Source organism: Aspergillus uvarum, assembly GCF_003184745.1.
Source record: "Aspergillus uvarum CBS 121591 unplaced genomic scaffold BO82scaffold_4, whole genome shotgun sequence".
NCBI classification, from domain to species: Eukaryota; Fungi; Ascomycota; class Eurotiomycetes; order Eurotiales; family Aspergillaceae; genus Aspergillus; species Aspergillus uvarum.
Genome location: NW_020291301.1, coordinates 359,996 through 385,308, shown reverse-complemented (window position 1 = coordinate 385,308; position 25,313 = coordinate 359,996). Strand labels below are relative to the sequence as shown.

General features: G+C 55.5%; 12 protein-coding genes across 12 annotated transcripts; 5 read left to right on the top strand and 7 right to left on the bottom strand.

Annotated features, from left to right (window-relative positions):
* Window positions 1-111: 111 nt before the first annotated feature.
* BO82DRAFT_117070 (DUF1115 domain protein) lies at window positions 112-1,632 on the bottom strand. Its single transcript, XM_025629849.1, has one exon. It carries the CDS (start codon window positions 1,264-1,266, stop codon window positions 355-357), a length of 912 nt encoding a protein of 303 aa, XP_025496375.1. The 5' UTR covers window positions 1,267-1,632; the 3' UTR covers window positions 112-354.
* Window positions 1,633-2,268: 636 nt separating this feature from the next.
* BO82DRAFT_388855 (uncharacterized protein) lies at window positions 2,269-3,110 on the top strand (the record flags this gene model as incomplete). Its single annotated transcript, XM_025638409.1, has 1 exon — window positions 2,269-3,110. The coding sequence occupies one exon, from the start codon at window positions 2,269-2,271 to the stop codon at window positions 2,983-2,985; it is 717 nt and encodes a 238-aa protein (XP_025496374.1). The 3' UTR covers window positions 2,986-3,110.
* A 314-nt stretch (window positions 3,111-3,424) lies between these two features.
* BO82DRAFT_418501 (SDR family NAD(P)-dependent oxidoreductase) lies at window positions 3,425-4,395 on the top strand (the record flags this gene model as incomplete). Its single annotated transcript, XM_025640071.1, has 3 exons — window positions 3,425-3,540; window positions 3,594-4,030; window positions 4,121-4,395. The coding sequence occupies exons 1-3, from the start codon at window positions 3,485-3,487 to the stop codon at window positions 4,393-4,395; spliced, it is 768 nt and encodes a 255-aa protein (XP_025496373.1). The 5' UTR covers window positions 3,425-3,484.
* A 605-nt stretch (window positions 4,396-5,000) lies between these two features.
* BO82DRAFT_418499 (Clavaminate synthase-like protein) lies at window positions 5,001-6,413 on the bottom strand (the record flags this gene model as incomplete). The annotated part of the gene is made up of 4 exons (XM_025640070.1): window positions 6,151-6,413; window positions 5,978-6,103; window positions 5,311-5,902; window positions 5,001-5,245 (listed from the first exon to the last, which is right to left on the bottom strand). The coding sequence occupies exons 1-4, from the start codon at window positions 6,394-6,396 to the stop codon at window positions 5,001-5,003; spliced, it is 1,209 nt and encodes a 402-aa protein (XP_025496372.1). The 5' UTR covers window positions 6,397-6,413.
* Window positions 6,414-6,864: 451 nt separating this feature from the next.
* BO82DRAFT_273193 (RidA family protein) lies at window positions 6,865-7,342 on the top strand (the record flags this gene model as incomplete). The annotated part of the gene is made up of 3 exons (XM_025631047.1): window positions 6,865-6,916; window positions 6,972-7,045; window positions 7,118-7,342. The coding sequence occupies 3 exons, from the start codon at window positions 6,865-6,867 to the stop codon at window positions 7,340-7,342; spliced, it is 351 nt and encodes a 116-aa protein (XP_025496371.1).
* Window positions 7,343-7,406: 64 nt separating this feature from the next.
* On the bottom strand, window positions 7,407-9,244 carry BO82DRAFT_418497 (MFS general substrate transporter; the record flags this gene model as incomplete). Its single annotated transcript, XM_025640069.1, has 1 exon — window positions 7,407-9,244. One exon carries the CDS (start codon window positions 9,242-9,244, stop codon window positions 7,736-7,738), a length of 1,509 nt encoding a protein of 502 aa, XP_025496370.1. The 3' UTR covers window positions 7,407-7,735.
* Window positions 9,245-9,747: 503 nt separating this feature from the next.
* On the top strand, window positions 9,748-10,557 carry BO82DRAFT_388854 (HpcH/HpaI aldolase family protein; the record flags this gene model as incomplete). Its single annotated transcript, XM_025638408.1, has 1 exon — window positions 9,748-10,557. One exon carries the CDS (start codon window positions 9,748-9,750, stop codon window positions 10,555-10,557), a length of 810 nt encoding a protein of 269 aa, XP_025496369.1.
* Window positions 10,558-10,732: 175 nt separating this feature from the next.
* On the bottom strand, window positions 10,733-12,643 carry BO82DRAFT_260899 (uncharacterized protein; the record flags this gene model as incomplete). The annotated part of the gene is made up of 1 exon (XM_025630930.1): window positions 10,733-12,643. A coding segment is annotated over one exon (1,911 nt), but the record flags the coding sequence as incomplete, so codon positions are not given.
* A 738-nt stretch (window positions 12,644-13,381) lies between these two features.
* BO82DRAFT_397910 (uncharacterized protein) lies at window positions 13,382-13,879 on the bottom strand (the record flags this gene model as incomplete). Its single annotated transcript, XM_025638988.1, has 3 exons — window positions 13,382-13,438; window positions 13,502-13,596; window positions 13,672-13,879. The coding sequence occupies 3 exons, from the start codon at window positions 13,877-13,879 to the stop codon at window positions 13,382-13,384; spliced, it is 360 nt and encodes a 119-aa protein (XP_025496367.1).
* A 262-nt stretch (window positions 13,880-14,141) lies between these two features.
* On the bottom strand, window positions 14,142-16,749 carry BO82DRAFT_117014 (uncharacterized protein). Its single transcript, XM_025629848.1, has 6 exons — window positions 16,531-16,749; window positions 16,339-16,466; window positions 15,944-16,278; window positions 15,266-15,893; window positions 14,646-15,215; window positions 14,142-14,593 (listed from the first exon to the last, which is right to left on the bottom strand). Exons 1-6 carry the CDS (start codon window positions 16,651-16,653, stop codon window positions 14,371-14,373), a joined length of 2,007 nt encoding a protein of 668 aa, XP_025496366.1. The 5' UTR covers window positions 16,654-16,749; the 3' UTR covers window positions 14,142-14,370.
* Window positions 16,750-17,907: 1,158 nt separating this feature from the next.
* BO82DRAFT_397908 (pleiotropic drug resistance family ABC transporter) lies at window positions 17,908-22,444 on the top strand (the record flags this gene model as incomplete). The annotated part of the gene is made up of 2 exons (XM_025638987.1): window positions 17,908-18,577; window positions 18,642-22,444. 2 exons carry the CDS (start codon window positions 17,908-17,910, stop codon window positions 22,442-22,444), a joined length of 4,473 nt encoding a protein of 1,490 aa, XP_025496365.1.
* A 1,490-nt stretch (window positions 22,445-23,934) lies between these two features.
* BO82DRAFT_380341 (thiamine pyrophosphokinase-related protein) lies at window positions 23,935-25,046 on the bottom strand (the record flags this gene model as incomplete). Its single annotated transcript, XM_025637750.1, has 2 exons — window positions 23,935-24,930; window positions 25,006-25,046. 2 exons carry the CDS (start codon window positions 25,044-25,046, stop codon window positions 23,946-23,948), a joined length of 1,026 nt encoding a protein of 341 aa, XP_025496364.1. The 3' UTR covers window positions 23,935-23,945.
* Window positions 25,047-25,313: the final 267 nt, after the last annotated feature.

The window sequence follows — 25,313 nt, the reverse complement described above, 5'->3', positions numbered from 1 at the left end:
TTCCTCATCGCTGGGATGACTCGGGTTGCATTCCTGTTGTTCCTGCGTTCCTGCAGCACGAACAGTAAGCGGGACGGCTTGCCCGGCTGCCGATATCCTTGCCCATGCCGAGGATGCGTATCACCCTATGGTGACGATTGACCTCAAAGGAAGCCAAAAGCGGCACGACCGTAGCCCTAGGCTAGAAGCCTGCGACCGAACTCGAGGAAGACTTCCTGCACAGTACTTGGCCTTGATCCATCCCGTTCCGTCCTCGAACCAAACCTCGACTCCACTAATCGCGAGTAAACCGAAGCACTGTGCACACCTCACAATGCCAGCGCCAGCACCAGCACCAGCACCATCGCCACCCCCTCAGAAAATCACCATCTCAAACGCATCGCCTAACCCCCTGGCATGAAGCCACTGCTCGAGCGCCTGCATATCACCACGATTCGCCCGCTGCCCACTGCGCTCCCCCAACGAATCCGTGATCTCCTCCATCCCGGTGAACACGCGCTGCACCGCCGCCCCAGTCTCGCGGAACCGCTCGCTGACCTTCTTCTGGTGGCTGGGGATGTCGCCCCACGAGTGCGTCTTGATGAACTTCATGTACGCGTCGATGTCCGCCGACGCGCCCTCGAGACACAGCACCCCCGGTTTCCCGGCTAGCACGAACCCCGTCAGCGCGTACTCGGGCGCGTGGTTCACGAGGTCGTCGCGCTTCGCCCGCGTCGACAGCGATGGGAAGTAGAACCAGACCCGCACCAGTGGGCCGCGCGCAGCGGACTCGGAGGTGCAGGGGGGGTTTGAGGAAGCTTCTTGCTGGGCTGAGGCTAGGAGCTGAACGGCTTGTTCTTGGATGTGGGTTAGTGCCTCGAATACGTCTGCGTCCGCGGGTATGGCTGCCGCCAGCTTGGCGACGTCGGCTTTGGATAGCCAGTCTGGGCGCAGCGAGTAGGTTGGTGGTGGGGGTTGGTCCAGTGCTTGACCGGGCTGGTCGCAGTGTAGTGGGATTGTGAGGTTGACTTGGAAGCGCTTGTCGCTGTCTGCGAGGGGCAGCGAGATGTAGAGCGAGATGCTGGTCGGGATGCCGGAGGGCGCGCTGGTGGGGTTGGGGTCCTCGCACCAGGCGCGCAGCTTCTCCAGGCATTCTGCCGAGGCCGGGGGGATCTCGAGTTCCTCCGGGGAGGCGTACATCGCTGTGAGGAGGTCGATGGTCGAGAGTTGCATCTCCATGAGGTCGACCGGGAGCACGGTGGTGGGGTGTTCTGGTATGGTGGCCATGATTCTCTGTGTTTGACCGTAACAATTACTTAGAGACAATGATGAGGTGAACCGGCCAATGGAAGGTGATAACAGCTTGCCAGAATTGCTACGATTCAGTTTGGTGCTGCAATTGGCTGGCTAGCGAGGTATGACTGGGGTATGCTTTGAAATGCATGCAGCAACAAGCGGGCGGGTGGGAGCCATTCTGTTCCTCCGACAGCGGAGCCGCGGAAAATGGATCTTCCGTTATCTCTGGCCTCGGGGCTCCGCAACTCGGAGGGGCAAGTGGCAAGGGGCCTTCAAGCATCACCACCCTCAATATTGCTGCAAAATCCACGGTCTCAGTGGTGCTGGATTGATGATACCTTCTCCGCTGGTGAGGATAAAAGCTCATGAGCCCAGCTCTGTGTAAGTATGTGGCAGTCTAAGCGTTCCAGGTGGCCATTCGCCGCACGAAGAGCCAATTACCGTCACTTGCAATGCAGGTGTACCGCCGGAGCACCGCAACAAGAGAGGCATAGTTACCCTCGGCTTATCGCATTGTGATCTGGACCGGCACGTCACACCCCGTCCGTCCCTGTTGTAACTTGCAGAAAAGTGAAGCTCGGCGATAATAGCTTGAAGGGGCTTAGACGGGGGCCTTCCCCGCAACTTAAAGCCGAGATGAACCAGCTTGGATATGCAGATCCCTCGAGTGAAGTGGATTAACCGCGCAATTCCGCCGGTCTACCTTGTTTTCCGTTACCCTATCAAGGTAGAGAGTAGAAAATGCCAATCGCGTCAAGGGTGAGCGGTATCAAGCCCTTGAGGCCGGTGTTGCAGACCGTTCCTGTCGATCGTCGAATTGGGGAGGAGAATTCGTCAGCTCTGCGTCCCCATCGACGCGGGAGAAACCCTGTAGGCAGAGATGCAGGGGTATAAATTGGTCCTTCTGTGCCTGTTGATCCCCTTCAGCAGCAACAGCTCGTCTCAAACAGTGACTCCTGTCCCTTCCTCAAACAACTCCAAACCACAAACAAAATGCGTCCTCTGTCAGCCACCCCCGTAACCCTCCTCACCACCCTCCTCTCCCTTGGGGGAACAACATCCGCCACCCCCAGCGACACTTGCGCCAACAGCACCAACCCCTACACCCTGTACCCCGTGACCACCAACATCACCATCCCGGAGATCGCCGCGCGCACCAACCGCAGCCTCTGCGACATCGCGCGCCACAACCTCATGGCCGACCCGCTCATCCCGCCCAACATCGGGCAGACCATCGTGATCCCGCCGCTCAGCTGCGCCTCCTCCCCGCCGGACAACGAGTCCTGCCTGATCCCCAACACCACGCGCACCGCGCTCTGCATTAACGGCGGGCCGCGCCTCTACTACACCGTCCACGGCGACACCTACGACATCATCGCGCGGCGGCTGAACCTCTCCACCACCGCGCTGATGGGCAACACCTCCACCTCCATCGCCGAGACGTCGTCGGCCAACGCCCTGCTGGAGGTCGGCCAGTTCATCAAGGTGCCCCTGTGCGAGCCCAGCCAGTGCTCCATCAAGCCGTTCACGCTCGAGTACGGCGTGTACAAGGATCTGGCGGACGAGTATGGCACGACCGTGGGCCAGATCATGATGCTGAGTCCGACGTATAACTACAGTACCTCGTTGATGACCGGGAACACGCGGCCGACGCTGGATCTGCCGTTCAATTGTTCGGCTACCGGGGATGATGTGGTGGTGGTTGATTAGAGGTTGCTTGGGAACCAGTCAGTTGTCTCAGTAGTTTGCACGGGGATCGGGTGCCTTGAACAAGTATATTCAGGTACATATCAGCGTCGTAAAATATAACTAAATTCTGTTGCCTTGGATTGTGTATGTTATTTTCCTGTTTTGGGATGGGAACGAGTACTCTAACTGATTGGGAGATTCATTCCTGCTGATGAGTGTCTAGAGATTCAAAAAGCGGTGTGGCATTGCGAATAGAGTGTGAAAGTACTGGCTACGAGTCAACGAAGATAGGGTTGCAAAACCACCATGGGCAGTTGGGGATAGCGGGAGGAGCTCCGTGGGAGGAGCTCTTGCTATCCTTCGGTGAATTCTTGGCATGAAATATAGCATCAAGCCCAACAAGCATAGTCTTCTACGGCTAAAGCGTATACCAGGTCAATGATATAACTCCATTCTGTCTCGCAATATTACCGTCCTAAAACCTTCGACACCTATAACCCATTCCTTACCTCCGACCAAAATGTCCCTCAACGAAATCACCGGCAAACTCGCCCTCATCACCGGCGCCTCAGGAGGGTAAGCCGCCAATCCCAAGGCCCCAGGTCCAACCATCTTACCCAAAACAACAGCATCGGAAGCGCCTGCGCCCGCCGCCTCGCCCAGAGCGGGGTCCACCTCGCCCTGACCTTCTCCACCAACCGAGCCGCCATCGACGAGCTCGTCGCCGACCTCCACTCCTCCTCCCCCTTGACCGCAAGCCCCCTACGCATCTCCACCCACCAAGTCGACGTGAGCCATCCCGAACAACTGGAGCACCTCTTCACAGAGATCGAGGAGCATCACGGCCAGCGCCCGGACATCCTCATCTCGAACGCCGGGTATGGCCGCCGCATCCCGGACGTGTGGGATATCCCGCTGGACGAGTTCGACCGCATGCTGACGGTCAACCTGCGGGCGTCTTTTGTGCTGGTCAAGGGGGTGGTCGAGCACATGAAGGCCCAGCGGTGGGGACGGATCGTGTTCATGTCGTCGATTGCGGCGCGCGGGGGCGGGATTAATGGGTGTCGTATGTCCTTTCCTTCCCTATACGCTGAGGATGCGGATTCTGCCGACTGTCTTGCTGTGGTTGAGTGGATGCTGATAAAAAGGGGTGCAGATTACGCTGCCTCGAAAGGCGGTCTGACGGGGATGATGATGAATCTGGCGACCCGGTTGGCGGAGTATAACATCAGCGTGAATGATGTCGCGCCGGCGATGATCGGGGAGACGGGGATGGTGGCCAGTGCGGAGGCGATCCCCCGTGAGGTGGTCGAGGGGATCCCGCTGGGGAGGCTGGGGAAGCCGGAGGAGGTGGCGAATGTGGTCATGATGTTGGTCACGACAGGGTATATGACGGGGCAGAGTTTGTTGCTGGCGGGGGGGTTGAAGTGAATCTTCGTTTGTCTGGGATTGGGGTTGCTGGTGTGTTGGTTATTCTTGAAGTTGATTTGAGGTATGTGTTAGAGGGTCGGTCATCTGAATAACGTTGTTTATCTAGTCGAAGCTGCGAGTTAGGGTTGAAGTCTTTGGGACCTTACCCTTCTTGTCCAGCTGATTATAACCCGGCACAAAAACTCAATGTTTGTAGGAAATTCAATGATTGTTAACAAGCCAACTCGGTTCAGTAGATCTGACTTGTGAAGACTCTCTTTATACCTAGGCATAGTTATCTAAGCGATCATTCTCAGATCTTGGCCTTGAATCACCCAGAAAAGCTTCTCGCAGATTGTATATTTGCTGGCCAGGGAAGGTGTACTCTTGGATCAGCAAGTGAACACAGTAATCTGCAATGCTCATCTCAATAAGATCAACCCGACATCGTCAGACACTCATGTTTAGTTGGCACGAACAAAATTTATATGAAACATTTTCATAGTTCTAACACGCAAATGACATTCTGAAAGGGAACAAGAAACACCAGTAATCAGTCATCGATTTCACTGAGACAATCTCTCCCCAGCTTCCTACCCAACATCGACAGCCTCGTCTCCCACCATTCACACCGGCAAAACCACCTTGACCCCCATATACTCGCGCTGATGCATGATCTTCCCCTCGATCAGCACCTGATCCGCGCCCACCGAGTTCCGCACCGAATCCGTGGGATCCGTACACGTGGCGATCTGTATCTCGCGCCACTCGCGATTCGTGGGGACCAGCTTGCCCTGCGCCGTAAGGTTCCGGAACTCTTTATAGACCCCTTGCTCCTCGATGCAGCCCTCTCTCTGAATCAGAGGTGAATCTGCAGAGCCATCAGTCATCAGCATCATCCTCAGGCCCCAACAAACCGTGGAGAAGGACACTCACCCAAAGCCGGCCCCATCCGCAAATCCCCGACCGAACTATTGAACAGCACCAACGACAAGCGCTCCTCCTCCAACTGATCCGCCGGCGGGGTGAACACCCGGTGCCGGGTCGCCTTGAAATGCCCGCCCGAGACGATCTCCAGGGTATCCCCGATATTCACGACCAGGGCCCCCGGGCGGTACGGCACGTAGTACCACTGCTCGTCGCGGCCCCAGATCTGCAGACACGAGATGGGCACGCTGAAGAGCAGGGTGGTCAGCCCGAAGTCCGTGTGGCCGTGCATCTTGATCCCCTTGGACGCGTCGCGGGTCGCCTGCTGCACGGGCCGGAACAGCGCGTGCCGGAAGTACCCTTCCCCTGTGGGGCTGCCGTGCGACTGCACCTTCTCCCACAGGTAGTCGTCCGGCAGCTCGAGGACGCGCGAGAACAGGGTCAGCAGCCGTCGGTTCACGGATTGCGTGAGGTAGGTGCAGAAGGCCTCGATCTCGTCCATGAAGGGCTGCAGGCAGTGCGGGACCCGGGTCGAGGGCGAGGCCCATTCGGGCGTGTACCAGTTGAATTGTTCGATGCCGTCGGCGGGGCCGCGGTGGCGCTGTGGGTGGTCAGTTTTGTGTTTTGAGGAGGGGGAGGGGGGCTAGGAGGGACAGCTGGAGTGGTGGGGACTGACCTTGAAGCCGTAGGGGTGCTTGTAGCCGGACCAGACGCCGGTTTCTGGGTGGAAGAGCAGGCGTTCCTTGTCCTCCTCGCTGATGTTATTGTAGAGGTATTGTGCTAGGCCAAATTGGCGGTGGAGCTGAGGGTTGTCAGCATCGCTTGGATCTACCTCTGGTAATGTCTTACCTGCTCCAAAGACACGCCGTAGTTCTCGAGGAACAAGAAGCCGTCGTCACGGATGGCCACCTTCACCTGCTGAATCAGCTCGTTGACGACAGCGGGGTCTTCCGAGTCAAGCAGAGACAGGTCGATGGATTTCAGTTCGGCGAAGTTGTGCTTCTCCTTGGTGACGGGTGGAGGAGACCAGTTGGGCACAAACGGTTTGCCTGCGAGTGTCGGCGAGGGGGGGTGGAAGGGAGCGCTGGGTGCCATTTTGAGTTTGGTGTTTGTAGTTTCTGAGGTGTGTTTACTGTATTGGTTGAGCAAGTGTTGACTCGACTGCGATGGGTTCATTTATATCCACTGTGTCCAATGTGCTCCGTGGTCATACGAGATTCCCTTCCTTTGCCTGCCATTATCTCTCATCACCAGGGAAAATGATGACTGCTCCTCAGTGAACTCCCATTTCTCTCGTCCTTGAGCTCCTCGATCACTCGCAGAGCTCCCGCCAAGAGCCTGATAAGGAGGATCGCAGTGGGCGCTTTCACGGGTGGGAGGAGCTCCTCCCGCTTGGCACTCGGGAGGAGCATCACCATCACTCCCTTTCCCCAATATTTAAATGCCCTGATAATCTACTCGATGATCCCCATGCCCTAACCAACCAGATTCAACTTCACAACGCCACATCTCTCCTTATCCTCCACTCACAATCTCAACTACCACTTCGATCAACCAACCAAAATGACCCGCCAACTCATCTCCAGCGAAAAGTTCCCCCCGAAGCCTCACAACTGTGCGTCCCAGCCCTCATCCCTCCACCCCCACGACCAAAGAACTAACCTTCGCAGGCCCCGCCGTAAAAGTCCCCGGCCTCGTCTTCTGCGCCGGTCAAACCGCCACCGGCGAGATCAAGCAAGCCACAGTCAGTGCCCGACCCACCCAATCTCACTTCCCAGTCCACAAGCAAACAGATCTAACACGGAAGGCAAAACAGCGAACCGTGCTCCAAAACCTCAAAGAAGTTCTTGAGCTATCTGGCTCCTCGCTGGAGCAAGTGGTCAAGTACAACGTCTACCTGGCGGACATGAAGGACTTTGCGGCGATGAACGAGGCGTACATTGACTTCCTGCCGAAGCCGATGCCCTCGCGGTCGTGTCTGCAGGCGGTCGCGCCGGGGGAGGGGACGGTGATTGAGATTGAGTGTATTGCGCAGGTTTGAGATTTTCTTGGATAGATGAATCGATTTGTTTTTTGAGTGGTGCAGTTTGTCTTGGGGCTGGGGGTGTAGACTGGGATTTGGGGAGCTTTGTGAGGTCTATTGTGGGTTTTGTTAAGATGATTTGCATTCTCCAACATAGAAGAGGGAAATTGTTATAGATACATCTCAGAGCCCGGAGATGAGGCAGAGAGAGAGAGAGAGACTGTGTGGCTGTGATGTACTGTACTTTCCACCCCAGGGAATCACGAAACCGATCATCTGAGAAAGGTACGGCCACGAGATCATCGCTGCACAGCGCTCAATTGTATATGCTCCGCAAAGATACAACCCACACACATCGCACATTCCCCAACCTTACCCAACCCTACAGTGAAGACCTACACCACCGCTAAATCAATACATCTCATACCGCCACCCTAAGCGCACCATCTCCTCCGTGACACCCCCCTTCATCGCCTTGCGAACCTCCTCGTCCACCCCGGAATCCAACCGGCGGTTCTCCCGCAGCACCAACCAGCGGTATGCCGTCATCGTCGCGGCCAGCAGCACCGCAGCGCCCATCAGCGTGCCGAAGGCAGCGTAAAAATGCGGCGACGAGTAATACAGATACGAGGCCCAGATGTTCGAAGTGCCGCCGATGGCGTTCACCAGCGCGGACGCCGCGGCGCGCTTGGCCACCGGCCGCGCCAGGTGCAGGTTGATGGTCTTGTAGAGGAGGAGCTGGGGGCCGACGGAGGCGAACGGCAGGAGCATCATGGCGAAGTAGCGGGCACCGATGTTCAGCGTCGCCAGCAGGATCACGTACATGGCGATGGCGATGGCGATGCACCCCAGGATCAGCGGGTAGACCGTGTTGCGCCGGTCGGAGTAGAACATGATGCCGTAGTAGACGGCGCCGGCCAGGATGTACGGCGGCGCCGTCAGGAGCAGGCTGACCGTCTCGGAGAAGTTCAGCGAGGAGACGAGGGTCGGGAAATAGTTGGCGATGGAGCCTTGGGTTTGAGACAGCATGTTGGCCAGGATGAGCAGGATGAGTTTCGGGTCAGCCAGCGCGTGCAGGAACCCCTGCAGCGGGCTTTCTTTCTCGGTGTCCGCGTTGCCCTCGGCCGCGCCGGCTTCGGACTCGATGCGCCACACGGCCAGATCGCGCTGCAGCGGCGAGAGCAGCCGGCTGTTGTGCGGGAATTCCGGCATGATCAGCCCGCACAGTAGCCCGATGCCCACGGTCGCGCTGCCCTCGATGATGAAGAGCCACTGCCACCCCGCGATGTTGTGCACCCCGTCCAGCTGCAGGATGGCAGCGGCGAAGAGGCCCCCGAACGCGTTGCCGACCTGCTGCGCGATGTAGAGCCCCGCGATGCGCTTGCCCAGTTCGATCTTCGTGTACCACGCCGACAGGTAGTAGATCGCCCCCGGGAAGAAGACGGCCTCGGCGATACCCAGGATCGCCCGCACCGCGAGGAGTTGCCCGTAGTTCTTGACCGCGGCCGTGGCGGCGGAGATGCACCCCCAGATGGCCACGGCCACGCAGATGTACAGCCCCGGCCGCGAGATGCGCGTGATCAGGATGTTGCTGGGCACCTGGAAGGGGAGGTACCCCACAAACAAAATGGAGACGGCGGTGGCGAACTGCTCCGAGCTCATGTGCAGGTCGTCGGTAATGCCCTGCAGCTTGGCTGAGGCCAGGTTCTGCCGGTCGATGTAGTTCAAGATGTAGAGGATGCCAATGGTCGGCAGCACCAGCAGGTCGACCTTGCGGACAAGCCGGCGCTGCAGATCGCGCAGCTCCTCGTCGCTGAGGTTGCGCAGGGACTCGGGCATGCGCTCGTCGTAGGGAGTGACTTGACCCTCGTGGCAGGAGGCTTTGTCCGTGATGGACGGTGGAGGCTTGTTGGCGTCCATGTCGGGGGGTGAAGCTGCGGCGGGGGTTTTGTGCGTGTCTTGTTGATTTTGGGCAGGTTGTGCATGGATGCAGTTATATGTCATTCGCTCAATACATAGCCATTGGGAGAGTTCATGATAGTAATCACACTCAATTGACCGTATCAGTGACTCGTGAGCTGTGGTGTGGAGATAGCAGATAAGAAGGGAGGAGGGGAGGAGGAGGAGGAGGCGGAGGAGGAGGAGGAGGAGGAGGAGGAGAAAGAAGAGGAGTGCTCCTCCCCCGCCTTATCTGTCAAGCCCTAAAATGCGGAGCTCCTCCCGCCGATAAGCACCGCTGCAATACCCGGAGATCCACCCGAACACGAAACGCCCATTCCACTTCCTAACATACTTAAACCGGTTCCTTTATTGACCATAATCCTTCTCATTATCACTCACACTCCATTCACACTCAGACTCAAACCCTCAGTCCCATCTAAAACCCCTTCCAAATACCCCCAAACCCACCACCACTCACCAAAATGACCCAAAAAACCCCCCCAACCGCACAAACCACCACGATCCAAAACCCACGCCTCCGCCTCCTCAACAAACTCCGCACCTCCGACTACCCCGTAATGACCTTCATGGCGCTCCCCTCGGTCCGCATGGCGCAAGTCGTTGCCCTCACCGGCGTCGACGGGATCATCATCGACTGCGAACACGGCCACATCTCCGACGACGCAATGCACAACAGCGTAGCCGCCATCTCGGCGCTGGGGGTGTCGCCCATCATCCGGGTACGGGGCCCGGCGCACGACATCCTCAAGCGCGCGCTGGACACGGGCACGCACGGCATCATGGTGCCGCAGATCAACACCGCCGAGGAGGCGCGGCAGGTCGTCGCCTCCTCGAAGTTCCCTCCCTACGGAGTCCGGGGCCAGGGCTCGGCGTTCCCGGCTATCGGGCACGGGCTGACGACCCCCGAGTATATGGTGTCTGCCAACGAGACGATCATCACGATGGTGCAGATCGAGACGAAGGAGGGGGTGGAGAATGTCGAGGAGATTTGTGCCGTCCCGGGCGTCGATTTGGTGTTTATTGGGCCGAATGATCTCGCGCAGGCGCTTTTGGGGTATGTGCCGGCGCGGGGGGATGAGCCGGTTTTTGTCGAGGCGATTGACAAGATTGTGAAGGCGGGGAGGAAGTATGGGAAGTGGGTTGGTCGGATGGTCAATAATGGGGCGTTGGCCAAGGAGGCAAGGGAGATGTATGATACTGTCGCGATGACGGGGGATACCAAGGCGGTGCAGAATTGGTATATTGCAGAATTGGAGGTTGCGAGGTCTTAAGTTTGGGGAATCTAGAGGGTAGCAAGTGGTTGAGGGGCCGGAAAAGATTGCATAGAAGGTTGTACATAGTGAATTTCATATCAGGTTTGGTTTCAAAGGATCTTGTGTTCTGCTTGGGGAGGGGGGAAGAGAGCAGTACTGTAGGTTGAAGGCCATAGCTTCAACCACCTCCCCTGCCTAGCTCGTCCAGACATCTCCCGATCAACCGCCCAATCTGCCACCTCTCCCTTCGCCCAAACACCGTCCGGGCCCAGTGCAGCGCCCCCTCCCCGTCGCCATCCGCCACCCCGGCCACCCCCATCGCCCCCGGCACTCCCCACCGCACCAGCTGCCACGCCACCAAGAATGCCTGGTACGCGTACAGCAGTACCCACGGCGCCTCCGCCTCCAGGGCCGAACACCTCTCCAAATACCCCAGGAACCAGTCCACGTGCGGCTGCACCGCCTGCACCACTGTGTCCACCTCGCATAGCACCTCGCACGAGGCCGGCGCCAGCCGCGTCGACTGCTGCAGCCACGTGTCGATGCTTGCCCCGACGATGCCCCCCGTGTGCAACGGAGACCACATCTGGAGCTCGAGCATGGCCGTTTCCCACGTCGCGGCGCAGGTGATGGTGCGGACACTGGTCGTTCGGGGATGCCCGTGGGTGGTGGGAACGGGATCACCATCCGGGCGGAGGTACGGACCCAGCGCCGCGAGGGACGAGCGCAGCGCCCCGAACCGCTCCATGCTTAACATGCCCGTCATCGTGGACCAGCCGGAGATCTCGCGGGCGCTGGAGATGAGGAACTGCGCGATGTTGATGGCGCCGTAGGGGTCGAAGGGGCCGATGGGTTGGAGGTCGGCAGTGGGAGAGAGGAAGTGCCGAATTGCGTCGGCGTACTGTAGCGTGGAGGCTTCGGCGGTGGCAGTGGAGCGAGAGGTGAGTTGACGGTGCGCCCATTCGGCGCTGGTGGAGGCGGACCACTGGTTCTCGGGGCAGGGGAGGTCGTGCTTGATTTCCAGGTGGGAGATGCAGCGGGGAATGGAGAGGAGTTGGTAGTACAGGGCGTCGATCTGGTGGACTGCGAAGATGGTTCGCTTGTGCGACTCGGCCTGGATGAAGGCGCGCCAGAGGGAGTCCAGGTCGGAGGTTGAGGCCAGGGAGGAGGTCGGGGTAGGTTGCATGAGGCCCGCCGATCGGGCGAGGGAGATCATCGCCGTGTGCATCTTGAGGCCCTGGGTCGAGCTCTCGCCGCAGAGATACATCATGGCGCAGATCTGGAGGAGAAGGTAGGATTGGATGGTGGTCAGGTGCGAGGAAGTGGCTTCGGCAGTGTCGTCGGTATCGTCTTCATGGCTGGGGATGAGAGCACGCGCACGATGGAAGCATTGCACGGACAGGGTGGCGCCTGACCCGGATTCGTCCTCTCGTTCCGGATCATCACCATATTGGTAGGCAATACTGAGAATACTGAGGATGAGATATGCGGAGACCTGCGTGATATTGAAGGTTGCTTGGTGTAGAAAGGGGAGAAAGCAGGAAACATGGTTGAAGAAGAGATCGCGTCCCCGGTGGATCTGCAGGTCGGACGGAAACCAGTCGTCCTGTCCGAGCAGCGAGGTATTGGCTGGAGATCTGCCCGCAGACTCTGCTACACTGGGTGCTTTGTCGCTGGAGGTGGGAGAATCTGGATGCCCAGAAGAAGGAGGTTCCGGCAGTAGATTCCAATCGAGTTCGAAAACCTCGTCCAGGGCGGCCTGGCTCGGACTCCTCAGGAAGGATCGTGCCGAGGGCCGACGTCGGCTCGCTCTCGCTGCCTCGTATTCGTCGCCAGCCAGCTGGAGTCGATGCACCTGCTTCGAGCATGACTGGTCACCTTCCATTCTCGACTCTCGTCTCTTGACCGTCCGTCTCTCGTGGTACTCGGGGTGCTTCCGCTTCATATGTCGATTGCGCAAATCCGGACGGGAGAAGGTCGCGCTGCAATGCCCACAGGCCAAGGAGACTTCGCCCGAGGAACGCGAGTGCAGGGCAGCATGGCGCTTGAGGTTTTCATGTCTGGTAAAGCGGCTCTGGCAGATGGAACACTGGAAGGGCTGGAAGGGCTGGTAGGGTGGGACCGGTCGGGTCGAGTGAGCGACCGACATCGTGTACTGCTTTCGGTGCTGAGCAAGTGCACTCACTCCCGAGTCAGGAGGCTGGCGATACCAATGAGAAAGCAATCCGGGGGAGCCAGAGTATTTAACGCTTGGATTGGCATAAGGTAGGTCGTTTTACCCCACCCCCGCAAACAAGATCGCTGCTTGGCGTCAGATCGGCTATTCGGCAATTGTGCTGGGCGAATCACCGCGACGCAGGCCTGGAAGAACTGTGAGCTCCTAAGTATGCTGGATCCTTGGTGCAAAGCAACGTAAACAGATACATGAGAGAAAATACCGATTGCAGTCACGAAAAGCCGATGGAAATATGGAAGCTGGGCTTATCTGATAGCTCAATGAACCCGGTCTGATTGGATGGTGGGATCCGCTGTCGGCCTGGTTATCTTATCTCTGATCGGCCGGCGATTGGCCAGCTACTCCTTTTATCGGCCGCCCTCAACAGTCCCCCACGTCCTGGTACCTCAGAACTCGAACGAGGGTGTTGAGTGCCCCGTAAGCAAGCTGCGACTTGTCTTGCATCCATCACCTACAATAACCATTTCACACCCAGGATGGGGGAATTGACTTCCCACAGTCCTAGTGAGCTTTTGAATCTCCATAGCACATGCTAGTTGTAAATGTTTTATTGACATTCCTCCAAGGCAAGGGTTTGGCCAATCACCCCACGTATGTACATATCCCCTACAGGTGGCACTGCCCATGCACGTTCCGCGAGACCGATGTTCCGTTCAAAGTCAACTGAGAAACAGTTAAAAACCAGTAACGATCATCTGTCCAACCAGCAAAGAGACTCAGACTTACAGTCCAGTGAGCGTGCTTTTTGCAATAGACCGGCTGCAACCCGTCCGTACAGTTCTCCCGCTCGTAGCTCCAGTCCGTGGGAAAGGCCGGGATGCCTAGCCATGCTGTAAGTAATCATTCCAGGTCGTATCCCTTGCCACATCACCGCCACAGCCAAGGCTCTTTCTTACATTCACCCGCAACCCGATCACCCAAATCCCAAGCACCGCCGCCCGCACCGACAAAAGCGCTGGTCACTTGCTGGATGACGTCGTCACCGGCCTCCTCGATCTTGTCGGTGTTGCTGCAGCAGAGAGGAATGCCGTCGCTATAGTCGAGCACGGACTCAGCCGTAGCCACGGCGGTGATGAGAAGAATGGCAGGAAGTGTGAACTTCATTCTGGTTGCTTCGAATGGCTCAAGGGAAAATGAAGTGGATTAGGAAGCCTTCTGAAGACGGGACCTGGGTGCGCTTTATGTTCGCTGTTGCGCCAGGGGATGGGCGACAAGCAGGAAACGAGGCAGGAAGAAGCTTAAAGCTAGGCAGACGCTGTCCCTGGCATTTGGAGCTGAGACGCAGCCATTCGAAAAGCTGGTGTCAATGAGCCCCTTGCGCCCGGTGGTTGATGGTCGTCTATTTTTGCCAAGGGATGGAGCGAGATGGCACGAGCGGTAAGGGTGTTGAACAGGTCAGGGATTGTGCGCTTGTTGATGTGTTAATCGTTGTTCCGACTCGATGTATCTGTTGCCGGTAGGTCACGACACGATGGGTCTGCACGGTCGCGATTCGCGATTAGTACCAGCTCGAAAAAAACCGAGTCAAGACTCAAGCCTTGATCTTGCCCGAGAAGTATTTCTGATTCTCGGACGGAACAGCACTGCAAGGCGAATCATGAAGCGTCCATGGCTCGCTGAGCAACTGCGCAGCAGTCGGTGCAAGCCTTGGATAAGCGCCGGATCGCTTCAAGAGTCGAGTCTCGAGCCGTTTGCGATAAATACAACTCTGCTTGGTGGAGCGTTTTCAGGTTAAATATCTCCGAGGCGGGCTGCGGGCTGCGTATGATACTGGAAGCGAGCGTTTTCATCGCGACAGAAGGGTAGTGGTAAGCGATACTGATTATAGGTCAGAAAATATGGCATCGCTAGAGGAAGAGATCGATCTCACCCGAGATTGATATCATCACGTGGTAGGTATTTCAACAAGGCGAGGGATGCTCTTGCAGCCTTCGACATGAGCGACGTAGACAACAGGACACGAGGATTGTTCGAGAACCCGGGTGAGGTGGAAAGGCTCAGGCCGCCAAGAAGATCCTGCGCGGTGTTTACTCCTCTCATGGCAACTAAGGAGTGGATGGCGATCATGCAGTCATAATAGGCATAATGGATGAATAGAAGAGTCGGGAACACTGGCTGCTGTCGGAATGGTGGATTTGCGCCGGATCCAGGCTGTAGTTCGCGGGGAAGTTTCCGCAACCACGCCTGGAGTTTTTGGTCAAACTCGCCGGTGAGAGCAAGGACCTGATCGAAAGACTTGCTGACCGCGGAAGCTAGATATAACTGTCGAACAATTTGGCTCCTGATTTGCACAAGCTCGGCGGTGGGATGGAAGAGATTGAAGGTATCCGATTCGTTCCTTATTGGCACACTGTAGGCGTTTGAGGGATAACTGATATGCAACACCTCTGCAAATATGTCTTCTTTCTGCGCTGGAGGAACTCCGAATCGATAAGATATCCTCCTAAAAGTCAGAACAGGCACCCAGAGTAGAGGACTTGTTGCACATACTCATTATCCATTGCACAAATCATCAAGAAGAGCAAGTGCCGGTCCTGCCCCTCTTCGACAGAACATCTCAGCAGGGATCCTGCATTGCCCAAGTCCAATTGGTTGCTGATCTGCACAGCAATAGCAATAAGCGAACTACAGGGGTGAGCAGCAGACAACGACAAGAACAAAACAGCCATTACTAAGACCGATTTGCATGCCCAGAGATCAGGGGGTGCTAGTAAAATCTCATTGATAGCGTGCAGGGCGCCCTTCATAAAGAGTGAGCTGATCTGATGATCAGGCTGACCTCTTATGGATGGAAGCATGTAGGCGACAGCCAAGATGACATGAATGCTGGTCCATTGGCCGGGACCGTGCAAGTGCGGATCCGCGTAGTTCCCGGCAAATAATGAGTCAATGTCTGCCCGAGTAAATACCGGGAGGGTGATGTTGAACTTCTCCATGTAGTCATGTACGAGTTGCGTCAAAAGCTCCCCCCGTGGGAACGAGGCAAATAGCTTCCTGGGTGGCAACAAAGAGCTCAATTGCGGCTCGGAGGCCACACTCCCCAGAAGAAAATCAAGATGGCTTGAATCCGCCTTTTGTGATATCCAGTCCAACCCTTCATTTGTCAAGACCGAAAAACCTGCGCTAATGTTAGACAGAGAATGAATTTCAGGTTGTGGTCCGACTTACATCCCGCACCTGTGTTGCTGATACACCTCGGGATGTAGAAGCATGGGGGTTTTTCTTGACGCAGACCCAGTCCATTCTCGACGCGCACGGGACGAACAACGCTATCGGAGAGTATGCTTGTAGAGACTGGCTGTTGTTGACCCCAAAAGTCTTCGCTATCGACATCATCGAGAGGATCCAACCCGGGGTGGTTGGTTTCCGCAACAGGTAGCCCGGGGTCATCAGGAGGCGTGTCCGGCAACGAACCGATCTCTTCCGCACCCGCGCCGAAGATGCTACTTAGATGGGTCTCCAATCGCTCCAGCTTGCCTTCGAGGTGGTTGATCATCGCCTCTCTTCACGCAAGCAATTAGTGAATGACTTTCCCCGGTGGCGGATGCGTGGGGCTCACCCACCGTCGCAGGATGGTTTTATATCTCTGTTCGTTTCGAGTGCAAGAGATGCCCATCTTCTCGCAGCGGGAGCACCTGGAGTTCATGGAGGAATCGCATTTGGTTTTGCTGCGGCGACATGCTTCACATGCCTGATGGAATTTTGCCGTCTATCAGAATACAAAATAGCTAGCAACGGGTCCTGATCACGCATACCTTCCGCTTCTTGGGAATGTCATGATGTTCGTGGCGTGACTGCGAGAGAGGCGACCCACGCGTGTTGGACATGGATGATGAAGATGAAGAAGAGGGAGGTCGGTCATGGTGTGCGTTGAGCATGGCTTTGGCAAAGGTAGCAAGGAGTAGTGATGACAGTGGACGGACTGACTGACTGACTACCTAGTACTTTGTTGAGGTACAGTACGTGGCTGTGGTACTGGACCCTAGGTTAAATCAACCGACTCCACCTTTAACAGCTTTATCAGCTTTAATACCCCTGATGGCTGCACCACGATAGATTGCCGTGTATCATTCATACGGGAAAGTTTCACCTACCATGACAAAAGTCTGCGCTGAGAGTTTATGGGCCAATGATACGAATCGATTGCCTACACGCTAAGCCTTGTTGGGGTCTTCGGAGGCCGGATGTTGGGCAGAATTCGGAGGGCGGTAAGTATTGGCTGGGTAATGATACAGCAGCTTCTCCGGACCGTTAGCCTGCCGATCATCTTTTGCTTCTCATCATCTGGCCACAACCCTTCAGGCTCTCGAGCTTATCACTGATGCAAAACACCTGGCCAACGCCTCCCTCCAGTGAGGGCAGAGCCATGATGTTGTCGTGAGTCTGATGTACTGTACAGTACAGTATACAGTATACAGTATACAGTATACAATAATCAGTGTACAGTATACCGTTCAGTCACCAACCGGCACACCGAGAATTCAGCCCTTTGATTGACTTTGATAATGGTCCCGTGGGTCCAGCTACAGTACACAACATAGATCCCTCCACGCTTCTTTCGGCTCCCGGACGTTCATTCATTTTTTAACTCGGGTCCAGGGACTGGTCTCCACCTCTCCACCCCCCTGACTCTGGGTCTTACACCCTCTGGTTGGTCCGGATGCCGGACACTCATTGCTGACGCCTAGCTGGTACTTCTCATTTGTAACATGTGTCACAATTTCGATCATTATGTCCTGCTTATACAATCCCGTTCGGGCTTCCGGGTGTTCGCCCTGCACGATGAGCAAATACGATCGGGTTCTCAACGCTCCGCAAGCGGGTCGTTCTAGAAGCCGCGCGGTCCAACAACTATGTATATCTAGCTCATCCTTCGCCAGCTCCTCACCTCTGCTCTAGATTTATGGTCACTCAAGCGATTGGTCGGTCTCTTTGATCCAGACATTCTTTTTTTTTTTTTCAGTGAATCAAGATACCTTCGAAGGACGCAGCAACGCCTTCTGTAGGCCGATCGGACCCCAGGGGCCTCCACCACACTACCAGGCGCCCTTTCCTCCCCCTTCGCCTCTTTTATTGTTGTCAAGCTTACTCGACCCATGCGACCAACCCCGTGAACAGCAATTCCCCCGATTATGTCGTTCGTCCCTACTACCGGCACCAACGCCGGGCGGGCCCAAGAGGTGGTTAGCCACAACCTGCCGCAGAATAGCGGGGCAACCTACCATGACGATCCAGCTTCGGGACCAAAGGAATTTGACCAGGAAGCCAGCGAAGATGACGATACGCTTCAAGGACGAGAGGACAAGATGGAGGCTCGAGTGGGTGATCTTGCACGCCGGCTCACTCGACAGTCCACCCGCTACTCAACCAAAGCCGACCTTGAGAACCCCTTTGTCAATACTGACCCGGAATCGACGCTGAATCCCCACAGTCCCAATTTCCAAGTGAGAGATTGGATTAAGATGCTTCTCGCCATTCGAACGCGTGATCCTGAGCGTTACCCCGACAGAACTGCAGGTGTGGCTTTTAAGAACTTGAGTGTCCACGGTTACGGCTCGCCCACCGACTACCAGAAAGACGTTCTTAATTCGCTTCTGGAATTTGGAACCCTAATCCGCAAACTCATGGGCGCTAAGATGCAAAAGATCAACATTCTGCGCGAGTTTGACGGGCTGGTCAAGTCAGGAGAGATGCTCATTGTACTTGGCAGACCCGGTTCGGGGTGCACGACCTTCCTGAAGACGATCTCCGGGGAGATGAACGGTATCGAGATGTCGGAGGAATCTATGCTGAACTACCAAGGTATGTTCTCGCTGTATATCTGTCCGATGGCCTTGTCAGTGCTTACGTTGAGTGCTTTCTTCAGGTGTTCCTGCGAAGGAGATGCACAACGCCTTCCGGGGCGAAGCCCTCTACAACGCTGAAACAGATGTTCACTTCCCGCAGCTGAGCGTTGGTGACACGCTCCAGTTTGCCGCATTGGCCAGAGCTCCCCGTAATCGCCTCGAGGGCGTCAGCCGTCAACAATACGCCGAGCATATGAGAGACGTGGTCATGGCAATGCTTGGTCTTTCCCATACGATCAACACCCGTGTCGGCAACGATTTCGTCCGTGGAGTTAGTGGTGGTGAGAGAAAGCGTGTTAGTATTGCGGAGGCAATGCTGAGTCAAGCACCACTGCAAGCATGGGATAACAGCACCAGAGGTCTAGATTCTGCGAACGCTCTTGAATTCTGCAAGAATCTAGCCCTGATGAGCAAGTATACTGGCACTACAGCCTGTGTTGCTATTTACCAAGCTTCTCAAAGCGCATACGACGTTTTCCAAAAGGTGACCGTGCTGTACGAAGGAAGACAAATCTATTTCGGACCAACCACAGAGGCCAAACAATTCTTTGTTGACATGGGCTTTGAGTGTCCTGGCCGGCAAACAACGGCTGATTTCCTCACGTCCCTGACTTCGCCCTCAGAACGACAGGTCCGCCCAGGCTTTGAGAACCGTGTCCCTCGCACTCCGGATGAATTCGCGGCTGTCTGGAAACAAAGTAGCGCGAGAGCTAAACTCTTGAGAGAAATTGATGAGTTTGAAAGTCAATACCCACTCAAGGGCTCTTCGTACGAAGCCTTTGTGGATGCGCGACGGGCGATGCAGGCAAAGCATCAACGCCTGAAATCGCCTTATACCATTTCGGTTTGGGATCAAATCTCTCTCTGTACGACTCGGGGCTTTCAGAGACTTAAGGGCGACATGAGCTTAACTCTCTCTGCCCTCATTGGTAATTTCATCATCGCCCTGATTGTCGCATCCGTTTTCTTCAATCTTCCGGACAACACCTCGAGCTTCTATTCGCGCGGAGCATTGTTGTTCTATGCAGTTCTGCTCAACGCATTTTCCAGCGCCCTTGAAATCCTGACACTCTATGCGCAGCGCCCAATTGTGGAGAAACAGGCACGATATGCATTCTACCACCCGTTCGCGGAAGCAGTAGCGTCCATGTTGTGCGATACTCCCTACAAGCTACTGAACTCGATCACCTTCAATCTGCCTCTATATTTCATGACCAATCTGCGTCGGGATGCCGGAGCGGTTTTCACATTCTGGCTGTTCTCCGTGGTAACCACCTACACCATGAGTATGGTTTTCAGAACGATCGCTGCGACATCTCGTTCACTCTCGCAGGCCTTGGTCCCCGCTGCCCTGCTTATTCTTGGCATGGTCATTTACACTGGATTCGTCATTCCCACTCGGAACATGCTCGGCTGGTCTCGCTGGATGAACTATATCAACCCCGTGGCCTACGCGTTCGAGTCCTTCCTCATTAACGAGTTTTCCGGTCGCAAGTTCGAATGCTCGAGCATTGTTCCATCCGGATCGCAGTACGACTCAATGTCCATGGACTATCGCATCTGTTCCACGGTTGGTGCCCAAGCTGGATCAACAGTCGTGGACGGGTCACTGTACCTCAAACAGAGTTACCAGTATACCACCGGGCATGAATGGCGCAACCTGGGAATTCTCATTGGGTTTATGGCTTTCTTCGCCTTCGTCTACCTGGTCAGCACCGAATACATCTCGGAGCAGAAGTCCAAGGGAGAGGTGCTGTTGTTCCGTCGGGGCCACCAGGCAACCCTGCCTACAGATGGAGACGTCGAGGTCCAACCCAGGCCCGGTGGTGCAGTGAAAACCGAGACCAGTGGCGACCAAGAAGGTGTCCGCATTCAGAGGCAAACCGCGATCTTTCACTGGGAGGATGTGTGCTATGATATCACCATCAAGGGTGAAGACCGACGGATTCTGGATCATGTGGATGGCTGGGTGAAGCCTGGAACTTGCACGGCTTTGATGGGTGTCTCCGGAGCAGGAAAGACCACGTTGTTGGATGTTCTGGCCACTCGAGTCACGATGGGTGTCGTCACTGGCGACATGTTAGTCGATGGCAAGCCCCGCGATCAGTCGTTCCAAAGAAAGACCGGTTACGTCCAGCAGCAGGATGTACACCTCCCTACGTCCACTGTCCGTGAAGCACTTCAGTTTAGTGCTCTGCTACGCCAGCCAGCCCACCTTAGCCGGAAAGAGAAACTGGACTACGTGGACGAAGTTATCAAGCTACTGGGTATGGAGGCCTACGCCGATGCCGTCGTCGGTGTTCCTGGCGAGGGCTTGAACGTCGAGCAGCGTAAACGTTTGACTATTGGTGTTGAGCTTGCGGCCAAACCTCAGCTCTTGCTCTTCCTTGATGAACCGACATCCGGCCTTGATAGTCAGACTTCATGGTCGATCCTGGACCTTATCGATACTTTGACACAGCATGGACAAGCGATTCTTTGCACCATTCATCAACCGTCCGCCATGTTGTTCCAGCGGTTCGATCGCCTTTTGTTTCTAGCAAAGGGTGGCAAGACCATTTACTTTGGCGATATCGGTGAAAACTCGACGACTTTATCCAATTATTTTGAGAGGAACGGAGCTCATACTCTGAAAAATGGAGAGAATCCTGCCGAATGGATGCTTGACGTCATTGGCGCGGCCCCCGGGTCCAAGACCGATATAGACTGGCACAAGGTGTGGAGAGAGTCGCCAGAGTACACGGGAGTGAAGCAACACCTCTCTGAGCTCCGGTCAACCCTATCTGCCCAGCCCAAGGATGATTCCGATCCCGAAGCCCTTAAGGAATTCGCCGCACCGTTTCATTTCCAACTCTATGAATGCCTGGTTCGGGTGTTTGCGCAGTACTACCGCACCCCGACCTATATTTGGAGTAAAACTGCTCTGTCTGTCTTAACCGCTCTCTACATCGGGTTCTCCTTCTTCCACGCGAGTAACTCGATCCAAGGCATGCAGAACCAGATGTTTTCCATCTTTATGCTGATGACCATTTTCGGCAACCTCTGTCAGCAGATCATGCCGCTCTTCTGTACCCAACGTTCGCTCTACGAAGTGCGCGAACGGCCCTCCAAGGCCTATTCCTGGCAGGCCTTTATGACCGCTAACATCCTGGTCGAATTACCATGGAACACCTTAATGGCGGTCCTAATGTTTGTTTGTTGGTATTATCCTATTGGCTTGTACAACAACGCCAAGCCCACTGACGCAGTCAACGAGCGCTCGGCACTCATGTTCCTTCTGATCTGGGTCTTCCTCCTCTTCACGTCCACATTCGCTCACATGGTCATCGCTGGAATTGAATTAGCCGAGACTGGTGGTAATATCGCAACGCTTCTCTTCTCCCTCTGCTTGATCTTCTGCGGTGTCTTGGCTACCCCGGATGCAATGCCGGGATTCTGGATCTTCATGTACCGTGTATCGCCCTTTACATATCTGGTCTCAGCAATGCTGAGCACGGGTATCTCCGGGACAAATGCGGTCTGCGAGTCAATCGAATATCTGACTTTCAATCCCCCGGACAACCAGACGTGTGAGAGCTACATGAAGGCCTACATCAGCGTCGCGGGTGGGTACCTGGAAGACCCATCGGCGACGTCAAATTGCCAGTTCTGTACCATCAGTAGCACGGACACGTTCCTTGCATCCGTGTCCAGCTATTTCTCCGACGCGTGGCGGAACTTTGGGCTCATGTGGGTGTACATCATCTTCAACATTGCGGCCGCGGTGGGGATTTACTGGTTGGCCAGAGTTCCCAAGTCGGCTGGCAAGGCCAAGAAGGCGTGATTTGACTGCTACATTTATGTTTACGTGCGGTGCTGTGTACTGCTACAACGTTCACTGCCTATCATTCAAATTGGGAACTGTCTAGAATGTCTTTGCGAATCATTTGCCACATTCCTTCCAGCATACCCCCGATATACCACTCTCCTACCTTTGTCGTCTAGACTCACTTCATCTATTCGACTCATTTATTTATTACTTTCTTGACTCTCGTTCAATGACCCTTCTGTATCGCTGTTTATATTTCACCGCTTTACTTCTTCGCGGAACTGCTGTATGCAAATGTACCACTAGGGTATCGCTGCTTCGACTCTTCTGTCCTTATTGTCTTCATGTTACTCTTTTAGTCGGTTGTGTCACCTAGAGCTATTGCTTAAGAGTACAGATTACTTGCACTAAATACTTATCTCATTACACACTTCCATCATACAGGTGTTCTTCTCCGAAATCTAATTTTCACATTTGTGCTCTGACATAGAGTACAATTTGAAAGACATAGGAGATGCTCGAGGTCCCATAGTCTTCGAATTATGGGTGAAGACATCGCTGTCTTATCAGTCCCGAGGGAGGAATATATGATTAATATGTACAGTTCGCCCGAGATTTCTGTGGTGCTCAGGAAATATAACGCGATGGACCAAAGAGTGCTCCATAGGCTCCAGACATTCCCGAAAGGAGAGCCTACTCAGTGAACAAATTGCCGCTTATATATTTGAGCCCCGTATCCACTGCCACCGTGACAACCGTCTTCCCCGGCCGGCTCCAGCACCACAACATGCGTAGACGGCCACTTGGCCTTAAGCACCCTGGACACGCCCATCACCATCCCGGCGCCCCCCCACTGCGCCGCAGAACGCATCAATCCCGCCAGGAAACTGCTCCACCAACTCAGCACCAATCCCCTCATACCCAGCCCTCGCATCCTTATTATTAAACTGATCCGCAAGGTAATACTCCTCGCCCCGCGCGAGCTCGTTCGCTCGGCGGACCATCGAGTCCGGCGTGATGCCCGCGGGATTAGTGGGGCGGTGGTGGTAGTTGTGATGGTGAATTGAGTGATCATGAGACTGCAGTTCTCATGCAGGACGGAGGTTGGATTCAAGTTAGAATGGGCACTTTGCTAGTCGAACTGGTACTTGCTGTCACAGTTGACTAAGATGGAAGTATGAGTTCAAATCTATGATCCATCTCGACCTCCTGCGGTATCGACCGGATCCTCCGCATCCGAACCGCCGGCTGGAATTGTCTCTATGCGGTAATTGCCTTGACGTTGGCAGTGGAGGGGCTCTTGGCCGGAAGTTTTACCTAATGCCCAGCAGAGTGACGGTGGAGATACCATCCGTCAACTCGGTGTCCTTTGCTGGATTGAAATCAATCCACTCACGATGATTGATGCTCTTTCACCTATTAGACTAAACTGTGTGCTCTCACCAAGCACTTCATTCGCATCGATTGTCCTCAAAAATGATATACTAGGCGTAGCACTTGTTGAACACCATACAATCTATAACCCCATCCAGAACATATCCTCATCATCCCAATTCTGGCGCCACGGCAATGGCAGACGTCGATGCAGTCTCGTCACCATCTCGACATACCTTGGCTCTATCTCTTGACTGATCAGACCATGTCGAAGGAGGAAGTCAATGACAGCAACCGCACTATTCGGCTTGAACAATCCCCTCCGCAACGCATCGAGCACTTGATCCGCATCCCACAGCCGAAAGTTCTCCACTTCTCCATCCCATGGTCGAGGCACCGTCCCAGGGTCCAGTTGAAGCTCGTAGAGGTATTCCACCTCTGGCAAGAGCAGCGCCATAGAGCCATCGCCCCCGAGCTGCGACCCGAGACCTTTGACATGAAAGTACGAAATACATCCACTGCGACGCAGGCCCTTTTTCAGGACCGCACTGGGTATCGACGCCTCCTCCGCAGCTTCCAGCATGACCGTACTGCGCGGCGTCTGCCCAACAGCCAGGGCCCCGGCCGCAGTACAGTCCAGCATCCCCGGGTAAGTCTGCTTCCTCATCGAGCGTTTCGCTATCCACAGTCGGATTCGAGCATTCTCAACACCATCATCGTCGACGACATACCCCAGCATCTGCACGCCGCTCGTCACTACCCCGAAATACGCACTGGCCGACCGTTCGATCTCGAAGACCACGTCGCCGTCCGGCCCGTAGACCGGGAACCGCTCATCGCGCCAGCCATCCCGAATCTCGGTGCATCCAGCCTCGAGCATCCGGTGAACGACAGCTTCCATCATCTGCGTCCGGACCGAGCGAGAGGCAGGTGTCTCGGGGGGAGTCATGAGAACGACTGCGCGGGGACGGTCGACAACCACCCAGTCCTTGTCCGGCCAGGGAATGCGCCGCACCAGGGTCGTGGGGATGTATCCCAGATCCGCATCGATGCCCTCGACTCTCAGCGCATGATATCTGTCGAAGAGATCAGCGTGCAGAGTCGGCTTCGCGTCGCTGTACGGGAAGCTGCAAGGTGTATAGTATCAATCAACGGACCATCCTCGTAGGTTCTTGCCCTGCAGGAAAATATACAGTACATACTTATCTAGGTGGGCGACGATGTCATAGGGAGATTTGGCCATGGCTGGCTAGATATCTCTCACATCAAGTTCAGCTGTCAGTATATATATGTTCTCAATCATCAGCAAGCCACATACCAGTTCCCTCGAGACTGCTTTACCGAAGGCCACGTGTTAATGACATTGTACAGTGCGTATCTACTCTTTCTTGGGGGAATCCCGGGATCTGGCCGGCTGCCAAGACCTGTGGGGCGGATCGAGCCAGTCGGGAGGCTCGGATCCGGATCCGAGTGATGCCATGCTCCGGAGTTCTGCCTTCTGCCCGCCCCG